Source organism: Musa acuminata, chromosome BXJ1-9 (genome assembly GCF_036884655.1).
Source record: "Musa acuminata AAA Group cultivar baxijiao chromosome BXJ1-9, Cavendish_Baxijiao_AAA, whole genome shotgun sequence".
In the NCBI taxonomy this organism is placed as follows: Eukaryota; Viridiplantae; Streptophyta; class Magnoliopsida; order Zingiberales; family Musaceae; genus Musa; species Musa acuminata.
The window spans coordinates 24,542,656-24,553,749 of NC_088335.1; the positions used below are offsets into that span (position 1 = coordinate 24,542,656).

Consider the following 11,094-nt stretch of genomic DNA (forward strand, 5'->3'; position numbering starts at 1 on the left):
AACTTGCTTTTCGGAGTCTTTTTTTTATTTTAGATGTGTTTGTCATATTTCGAATTTATATGTACAAGGACTTAAATCTCTTGAAACTTTTCTTTCACCTATTAATAAGCAAGCTATTTTATTGTTGTGGAATCATTCGCAAGTAATAAAAGAATAAGTCAAATTTTGCAAATTAAATTACAAAAGGACAAAAAGATTTTATAGTGATGTTTGTACCCGATGAAATTATGCATATTGCTTAAAACATCTTTTGAATATAAAGAATTATCATTTATTTTTATTGTAAATAATGTTAGGTAAGTTTATATCCACAACAATGAAATATGTGTGAAAGAATTTTAAAATTTTTAAAAAAATTTAATAATATAACATATGCTTTGTTTATTATCCTACTACACATATTTTTTTAGTTGTTTGTATTAATATTGTTGGTGCCTTAGAAGAATATTAACATGATAATGATTTAAATATGACAATGATGGCTATGAAATCAAAATGGACAATTTGTTTTTTGAAATTCTATCGATTTATTTAGTTGCATGTGTTTTTTATCCTCATAGATCAGATGAGTTAGGTGATTATGTATTCATTCATTATGAAAGTTTAGGAGTAGATGTTGTTATTAGTGATAAAATTAGTGATATTAAAATATTTATGATTAGCTTATATGATCATTATAGTGTCAACTATAGTAAAGAACATAGTACCTCCAAAGCTTTTATATCTACAAATCAAATTAGTGAGGACAATAAAATCTTTAAGGAAGAAAAACTATTATTATAAAGGTAAAAAAACCTAAGAAAATCCTAGAATAGTTCATAGTAACATTTTCAATCTTGGTGAGGATTGCAAGGCAAATATTAGCGACTCTATTAGCAACTCTAATGCTGATGGTAGTTGCTGAGAAGTCTTCAATGTAAGAGGATGAATCCTATATGTATGTATCAATAATTGGATAGAGACGATGAAACGAAACTAAGAGATCATTCGCAAAAGATAATGACCTCGTATTCGATATATCAACTAAAAGGATTATCAGAACGTCCGACGCCAAAAGCGATTAAATAATTATAATTTTATTTAATTTTATGTCTAATTTTTTTAGTTAATTATTACACATATACACTCATATGTACATCTTTTTTTTTAAATATAAAAATAAAATTATAAATTTTTTTATGTTATAATATATTTTTTAATAAAAAAATATAGTTTTGAATCAATAATGAAAATGGGTCAAACCGGAACCACTGGTTCCAAAACCAGCTTTGTTGGTTCAATTTTGGTCCTAGGTTTTGCCAAACCAGAATCCACAATTGCAGAATCGTGGTCAGATTACATATATATATATATATATATATATATATATATATATATATATATATATATATATATATATATATATATATATATATAAGTTATACTTTAATTATCTATAATTTGCGTTGAGCTATGCTTGAAAAATCGAGACGCCGTTGGTTGAAGTTAGGTTGAGATCGCGACTTATTACCGCACGGGATTTCCTCGCTTTCGTCATTTTCCCACTTGGTCCTTCCACTAGACTCCGTCCCTCCGTCCCGCGACAAGATGGTGAGCCACCTGCATGAAATCCCTAATTGTTCTGCTTAGATTATTCTTTGTTGTTGCATGTTTCCTTAGATCTACACTCCTCCGATGAATCTTTGGCTGGTTCGCCGAAATCTTCGGTCTGGCTTCATCTTTCTTCACCTTCTCGACGAACTGTCTTTGTGATACATCTGGTAGTGCATGCAGACACATAGATCTGTTAGTATTAAGTGGGATCTAGAATCTGTTGGGTTTTTGATGCTAGTATGAGATGATCTGGTTATGTTCCTGATAGATTAGCTTGGGATGATTTGATTATGTTCTTCAGGGCGTCCGCCTTGCTTTACCAGTTACCGGTCACTTCTTCTGTGAAATTTATTGTCCACGAATCCTAGTTACAATTGTATATGAGAATAAGGACCGCTATGTGTGAAAACTTTTTGTATTTTAAGCATAGAAAAGAAGGAAAAATCAACTCATTTATGGTTTGCTTCGTGATTTTGACTAGTGATAGCACCTTCAACATAGCTCTTGTTGTTAGTGGTGTTGTATAGAAAGGAAAATCACTTTTAACGTGAAGGGGAGATTAGCAGGCTGTAATTTATCCTATTTGTGGTTATCTTTTGAATTCTTTCTCAAAGTCTTAACATGCATACTTATGTTGGAGAATATTCTTGATTCTAGTATATCTGTTTGTTTGCCGTAGTTTGTCTCTTGGTACATGCACAAACTTCATTCTTTTGTTGTTATGGATTATGCTTGTGGCTCATATCACATGTATATTGGTTAACCAAGGGTGATCAAAGCTTATTCGAATAAGAATCTTTTGAGAAAATCGGACAGCAAGAGACAATTAAGCATGTTTTGCTAAACTAGGTATTTATTAATTAAAATTAGTAAAAGAACGAGTGCTGTTAAAAGATCTGAATTTGTGATTTTAGTTGACTTGTACTGCCAGTGGTAACTTTTATGGATCAGATTGTAACGCCCTACTCCGAAATATGATTACCTCTTCATCAATGTGAAAATCCTTTCTCTTCTTTACCTCAATCTCAAACTTCAATCGGTTTAAATAAGGGTCCTTGATCTGTAAATCTTTAATTTTCCCCACAAGGGTTTGTTGTAGTGACAGCACTTTCAATCTCCTAATTAATTTTTCGCTGCACTTCTATTGATAGTAGTAATGAAAATTTGAAATGTGACATTTTACTTTAGTCATGCATGTAGGGTATGGGTGGAACTAGGAGTAAGATGTTACACAGGTGGTTTTAGATCTATTAGGATATCGGAATCTTGGTGACAGCCTGGTTATAGAAGTCCTGATTATGGTATTTGTGTATTAGGATATAGATTGTTTACAACTAGGAATAGAAAATTTTGGAAAGCTATTGTAGTTTAAGGTTAGTTATGTGGTGGAGAACCATCTAGCTTTATCAAGGATTTCAGAAGAGTTTATTCTAGACAAAAAAAAAACAAAAAGCATCAATTAATTGGCCTAGAAATTCTAAGCGTTGTGTTGAAATTTGAAAGTCTTTTGGTCTTTCTAGGGACTCCTTTTGTATTAAGTGAACTCTTGTATTAAGTGCACTTATTTATTATTTACGTATTCTAGAAGTTACATTTTGGATTTCTAAAAGACATACTAATTTCTTAGAAGATTACTTTTGGAAATCGTTGCTTTCGTTGATTATGCTAAGGCCCACAAACCCCTCTAAAAAGTGGAGCTTGTCAATGAATGAATGACTTTAGATTTGAATGAAAAGAATTGCATTTTCTTTGGTCTCTTACTCTTCGCTCTTATCTTACACTTCTCTTTATTTCTCTTCCCTTCTCTCTCTCTACTTTCCTACTCTATTCTACATCAATTTGGAATCATAGCTTATCAAGAAACCTGCCTTGTACCTCATTGGGCCCCAATTAGCAGCTTCAATACAGTGACATCATTTACGGATCCTTGCACCTCCAACGTCAACCCTTTGCCTGTGGAGTTGGACTTTTGTGCAACTGTCCCTACAGAATTGGTGGACCATATTAGATCGTGGTTTTCATCGCTTCTCACCTCATCTTTTTCTTTTTTTCTCCATTTATCACCTTTTGTCTTCCCTTTAGCTACAATTATAATACCACTAAAATTTGAACACCTAAAAGTTGTCCAAAATAAATCATAACAAAAAGTGAGAACTATTTGAAACATTGCATTTATACCTTGTGTATTGCAACAATTATCAACCTCATTGCCAAAAGGTAATTTGTCGATAGCATTAGAATCATGACTCGGCAAGGTGAAAACCAAACCAATCTTGATGAATCCCTAAACCAACAAAGTGAGATAGACACCCTTAGAAATAAGCTAGTATATCATGACACAATGTTGAACCAATTATGTGACCAAATGACCTAAGTCCTAAGAGCTCTCCAACACATTGAAAAATGACCCATGAATGAGGAGGTTGATGAGTCGATTAGGCAACGTGTCCATTCTCCACAATCCATAGCTTTAAATCAAGGAATTTTACGTACTCCTCGAGCCCCAATTTGAATAAATCCTAGGTCCACCTATAAGGCACCTATTCACAATCATGCTTCAACAATTCCTGATGTCTTTTGGCCTTAATGATAAATTCCTAGAACTTACTAGAAATCCACAAACCCGAGCAATAGGCCAACGAGTTCGACTTGTTGACAATCTGGGGGAAATGGCTAGAAGAGTCAAAGTGGATGTGTCGAACATTGAAGGTAGGTTTGACCCAAATGTGTTTATTGACCAGTTAGATAGCATGGTAGATTATTTTGAGTGGTATGGAATGATTGATGTTGAACGTGTACGGTTTGCAAAATTAAAACTAGTAGGATCCGTTTGGAAATATCAACAACATATTGAATGTAGTCTTGAACACCGTCGAGACCTCCCATCACTCAATGGGAAGTCATGAAATAAAAACTTAAAGAAAAATATTTACCATCCTACTTTTGAAGCTAATTAGTTGAACAATTGTTAAACCTTAAACAGTTAAATTTTAGTGGAGTATTTGGCCCAATTTGAGGAACTTTTACTTAGGTGTGAAATAGAAGAGGACCAAAAATCATCACTTTCCAAAGATTTGTTAATGGATTGAGGTTTGACATCCAACGGGAAGTCTCCCTTAGTTTCCCCAACACTATGAAGGGAGCTTCTCGACGAGCCCTTAAGATTAAAAAGTACATCAAACTTTATCTAATTCATCGAGCATCTTCTTAGTTTCTCGACAATAAAACTATTTTCTAATCTACCCTAAGTGGTGGCTTTGTCAATCAAAAAATCCCTACTACTAGTAACAATCCTGGCCTAACCATGAATTGTCCAACTAGTTCAACTATTGAATCTCAAACTAGTTCATCTTCAATCCAACGTCATTATTGCCATAATTGTTCTCAACGTACCCTTACCTTAAAATAAGAATCAGATGATCAAATCAAGGAAGCAGACCAAGTTGTTGAACCCGAAGCCTACTCAGGTGACAAAAACGAACTAGAAATTAAAGTTGCCTATGTTAATGTTGTCCGCATGATTCCCTCCACTACTAGTGATTCCAATGAATGGAAGAGGACAAGTATCTTTTATACTTTTATCCGAAGCGAGGAAAGAACTTGCAAATTGGTTATTGATAGGGGTAGCACTATGAACGTAGTCTCAAAATATATTATCAAGAGACTAAACCTTAAGGTAGAGTCACATCGGACCCATTTCAAAATAGCCTAGGTTGACAAAACCACTCTATCCACGATCGAGAGATGCTTGGTACTAATCAAAATGGGTGATTACCAGGATGAGATTTACTGTGATGTCATACCAATGGACGTTGCCAAGATTCTTTTAGGTCGGCCTTGATTGTATGATCTTGATGTTACTAATCATGGGAGAGAAAACACGCATGCTTTCGATACAAAGACAAAAAATTATCCTATGACTAGTAAAACTATCATAAAAGGACAAAAAGTAACTCTCAAGGCTCTTCCACAAGCCCCAGCCACTAAGGGACTCCACTTATTGGATCTTAAATTTTTTGAAGTAGAGAGCCTAAACAATAAATTTTGTGTGGCCATCATTGCTAGAGAAATTCCTAGCTCTTGCACTATTCTTGATCTAATTCCTTAGGTTAAATCCTTATCAGATGAATTTTCTAATGTCAAACCCTCGGAATTACCTAGTGAGCTGCCACCCTTATGGGAAATTCACTAAACTATTGACCTTGCACCCTTTCCACTTGACTATTGTGCCTCAAAACCAACCCACTCCTTTGCTTAACATATTTATGATTTGCATACTAAAATTCAACGTAAAATTACCCTAAGTAATGAAAGTTATAAACTTGCCGTTAATGCACATCATAGAAGTCAAGAGTTTCAAGTTAGCGATTATGTCTTAGTTCACATTTACCTTGAGAGATCCCCTAAAACTTCATTCAAAAAATTGTATGCTCGAGCCATTATTCCTTTCCCCATTATCCAAAAACTAATGCATATATGCTCGATTTGCTTTCTGACTTGCATATTAGTATAATTTTCATTGTTGAGGATTTAACTCCATATCATAATACTTTTGAGCCTCCTCTGTCTACTAGTGTTCCTATAGGTAACAATCCTCCTAAAGCATCAATTTTCCCGTAACACAGGGATGACGTAGAGGCCATTCTTGATGACCATCTTGTTACATCTACTACTAAGATTACTTAATACTTTCTTGTCATGTGGCACAATTGTCCAACTTCCGATGCCATTTGGATTACGTTGGAGGAACTTTGTGACTTTACACCAGACTTATTAGATTAGTACGTTGCAAATCACTCTGCGGGAAAAAAATGATGGAGAACAATCTAGATTTACAAAGGATTTCAAAAAAGTTTATTCTAAGCAAAAAAATCAACAAAAAGTCATCAATTAGTTGGCCTAAAAATTCTAAGAGTTGTGTTGAAAATTGAAATAGTCTTTTGGTATTTCTAGGGACTCCTTTTGTATTAAATGCACTCATTTACTATTAATGTATCCTAGAAGTCACATTTTGGATTCCTAAAAGATATACTAATTCCTAAGGAGATTACTCTTGGGAATCATTGTCTTCATTGATTATACTAAGGCTTCTAAACCCCTATAAATAGTGAAGCTTGTCAATGGATGACTTACTTCATATTTGAATGAAAAAAATTGCATCTTCTCTGGTCTCTTACGCTCTCTTATCTCACACTTTTCTTTCTTTCTCTTCCCCTCTCTTTCTCTCTACCTTCCTACTCTGTTCTACATCATTATGATAATCTTTGACATATATAAGGGTCTTTTATCTGAAAAAGTTACTAAGAATTTGAGGCTTGTTTCTACAAATTCTGAACGTGTACTGATTAGGATGGCTTGATGTGGGTCCTTTTTAACCTAGAAGATACGTATGTCCTTATCCCTCTAATTCAATTTCACACTTTCAAAGTTTTGCCAATTGATGAAATATCATGTCGATATTTTTTATGGTGTTGTGCAGTTTCTACTATCAAAAGAAAAAATTTAAGCCTAAGACTGGCTGGCTAATGATATTTTCCACTTACTGGTGTTTATATGTATGTATGTAATGTAATATATGTAATGTAGATTTTTTCAGTCTGAAGTTCTCTTAAAGGGTTGGCAGAAATCTCAATCCTTTCCTAGTTTCTCCTATTTGAAAACATTTTTTCGGTCTGAAGTTCTCTAAAAGGGTCGGCAGAATTCATCAATCCTTTACTGGTTTCTCCTATTTGGAAACTTTCATGATTATCAGGGCTAGCTAGATTTTAAAAGTAGATGAGATTTTAAGAGGAAAAGTTCCACACAAGATAAGATGACCTAGGATTTGGTCCAAACAGAATCTCAAGGAATAGAATGTCATGCAAGATAAAATTTGGTCCATGCAAGATATGATAAGCTGAAAGTTATTTGGATAACTTTGGAAGACACTGTTGTTTATCTCTTGTCAAGGAATAGAATGTCCAAACAGAAAAAGAATTGATGTGAAGAAGTCATAACAACTTCAGCTTTGTATCTTGTTTTTTAATTTTCTTCCTGGGTATGATGTGATGGTATTTATTCTCAAATTTTCCTTGGGCCACCCGTATTTGGGATTACTGCATAATTTCAGGTCAATTTATTATTTGAGGAAGTGCTTTAAGTTTAAGTTTTCATTCCAGATTTATGTATGTGGTCTCAATGAAATTATCCAAAGAACTTTTCATGCCCAGTACTTGTGTCTGTGGGTGTTTGCAGTGCATGTTTAAATGTTCAAGGCAGTTAGATGGGCTGATGATGAATTAAATAGTATCCATGTAGCTCTGTGGAAATGAAAAATAGATTATGAGGCCCCTTCAGTTCATTTCTTGCCATCAGTTCAGTAGCAGATGAAGACTGTAGTGACGATTCCTGAATTTCAGTGGGGTGAAGCTTAGTTAATTTGGTACCTTTAGCAAGAAGAATTTAATATTTATTTCTAATTTGTTGATTTAAATTCTAATGTCTTGTCGGCAAATTCATGTATGAGAAAGTTTTGATAAATGGTATATATGGTGGGCTTGTCTTTGAGGCTATGTGCAACTGCATATGCAAGTGCTTTAGTTTGCCGGAGCAAGTCAGAACCTGCAAATTAGAACCTTAGCACTTAGATCAGCAGTACCAACCATGTTTTCCTATTTCCAATGCAACAACCTTAGGCATTCTAAATTATATATTTTTGGTGTTGGTTGCTTGGTCTGACCATATGGTATATGGGAACAGTTAAAAACCAACTTGCAATAGAGAAAAAATCAATGTTAACTTTGTGTTTTCTTATCAAATTAGTGAATGTTAGATATAGATAGATCATGCATATTTTTGTGTCAACACACTATTCTGTGTTTACTTAAAAGCATGAGTTTAAGTGAGTTTAATCACCTTGAGCCGATGACCATTTATATGTTAAGTTTCATTGGCATTTTCTCAGAGCACAGATGACCGTTTCGACTGCAGAAAATGGAAGGACTAATGTTATCTCATGCACAAATAGAAAGTACAAGATAGAGAAATTAACTGGCAAACTCTTTTACTTGTACATGGTAGCCCCTTTTATGATGATTTTAATCCTTTCTTCTACTTCATAGTTGACGACAAATTGTTGGGACCTTATGCTTCTTTTGTTTTTATGTTTCATGAGCTGATTGACAAATTTATATTTTTGTTTGAGTGCTTGTGTTTCATTCTTTTACAAGAAAAACCATTATGCTTAGTACATCTTTGTTGTGGTATTGATGACTAGCATTTAGTTATGATGATTTATCTTCACTGTACTTTTAAAGGTTGTTATTCTTTTATCTTCAACGGACAATCAAATTTAGCTGATCTTCGATGCATTATATAATATGGGTTGGTTGTTTCTTCCACAGACTACCTCAAGGCGCCTTGCTGATAGGAAAGTAGCAAAGTTTCAGAAAAATATAACAAAGAGGGGGTCTGTGTCTGAGTCAACAGCAAAGAAAGGAAACGACTATCCTGTTGGGCCTATTGTTCTCGGGTTCTTTATCTTTGTTGTTATTGGATCGTGTACGTGACCATAAACCCATCTGCAAAATTGATGATTAAATTTTGGTTACATATTTTATTTTATCATAAGATTAAACAACAATTGAATTTACAAAATAAAATAAATAAATAAGATGAACTATAAGGTAGATTATGCTTTTCAAATTGTTGGTATGCATTTAGTTTCAGCTTTGATCACATTAGTTTCCTTGACAGTGAATGGATGTTGTCAATTGATGAATCAAGAAAACATGATCTTTCTTAAGATTATATACATTTTGATTCTCCACATCTCACCTGTTAACCCGTCTCACTCTCAGAATCATTTATTTATCTGTGCCTTTGATGCCCAAGGTAGTATTACCTGAGGTTGAGAGAGGTTTCTCAACTCAATCCCTTTGATGCCCAATGTAATATTTACCCAAGGAAGGTGAGTGTGATGATGAGCAGTACAAATTGATCTCCCTATTAACTGTGCCAAAAATGAGTTTTTATACCTAATAGTAGAGGCAAAATATACCATGGAGAGGCAGCCCTTAACGGCTCCTAACAGCCCACATAGGTGACAAAGGAGAAGACAGCCCACAAATGTCTGCTTTGGACTCATGTCCATGTGGGTAGACAAAGGGGAGACAAGTTTTATCTACATGGTTGACATGACTGTCATGCATGCGGACACGTGTCGGATGATCATTGACCTTAATATTTGCCCCTATCACTAAACATACTAGAAATTATCCTATCTTTGAAATTGGTATTGAAATCAGAAGCAAGTTTAACACTCTTTGTTTGATACTATGCTGATTGGTTCTCTCTTTTTCTGTTTTGCAGCGCTGTTTCAGATAATTAGAACAGCAACAAGTGGGGGGATGACATAAAGCAAGTAGATGATCAAATATTTGAGACTGAGGCTGATGATGCTTTTTGTATTTACCCTAATGTAAACTCAAAATGTTAGGAGTTTATCCTGTTTGGAGTTCCTCAATGGATGACTTGAAAATCAATGGCTGATCCTTTTCACTTTGACAACGATTGTTACCTTGTTACTCTCGTCCTCTTCTTTGCCTCAGATCTTGCTTTCTGCTCTTTGATGTTTATTGTCAGTGCATCTTTACATTATCTTGGTTTGCACTGTTGCCTATCTTAATGTATTTATTTAGGACGAGATAGAGAAATTTGTGATGCTTATCGTAGTCGTCTAATTCCTATTCCTGTCATTAGCATGGTAGTGAAATAAACTGAATATCACAGTTTATTGGTGAATCGACGATGATGGAAATGTCATTTGATGTGTTTGGGTACTTGGCTTAGAGAAAAGGAAGGATTTGACAAAGCTGAGTCCACCCGATTCTTATCCCTGATTTCCTATGGTTTTTTGGACTTTTTGGCTGAATAGAAATAATAATAGATTTCGTAACCGTTGTTCCTAGCCTTTAGACCCTTGTATACAAGGTGTGTTAGTCCTTAACGAACGAGACCAGGTAGCACCTGAGACCGAGGGGGCCGGAATTATATCCACTCAGAATCCTTATTATATAGGGGCAGGAAACTTTGATTTCATTTTGTAGAGTGATGGCTCGTTTTTGTCTCCTGATTCTTCTGTAGGAGCTGCCTTTATCTTTTACTTCACCAGAATATGTACCTATTGTTGTCGGCTGCAAGTCTTGCAAAGCTCACAATGTAGACATGGCAGAAGCGCTGGCGGTGTTGGAAGCCTCTTAAAGCATGCTGCTGCTCTCCAATGGAAGTATATTTGGATTCATTCAAACGGACTCCCAGCACTAATACATTATATTTGGTTCCTTCGTGGCATCATTTCGGATATCAAGTTATTGATGCAAACCTTAGAGATCTCTTACCTCACTCACATTCCCAGCTCCAGCTCCATCAACTACCGAGCTCATCATCAGCTAGTTCACTTTGGGAGAACCTCTGGGATATCCATTTTCTAGAAACTCGGATGATCCATTCAGATCGTCTAAT

The 11,094-nt window shown here is 34.7% G+C and overlaps 1 protein-coding gene across 1 annotated transcript; it reads left to right on the forward strand.

The window, feature by feature from the left end:
* The first annotated feature begins 1,445 nt into the window (after nt 1-1,445).
* LOC103998412 (uncharacterized) lies at nt 1,446-10,140 on the forward strand. Its single transcript, XM_009419883.3, has 3 exons — nt 1,446-1,590; nt 8,976-9,132; nt 9,943-10,140. The coding sequence occupies exons 1-3, from the start codon at nt 1,588-1,590 to the stop codon at nt 9,987-9,989; spliced, it is 207 nt and encodes a 68-aa protein (XP_009418158.1). The 5' UTR covers nt 1,446-1,587; the 3' UTR covers nt 9,990-10,140.
* The last annotated feature ends 954 nt before the right edge of the window (nt 10,141-11,094 follow it).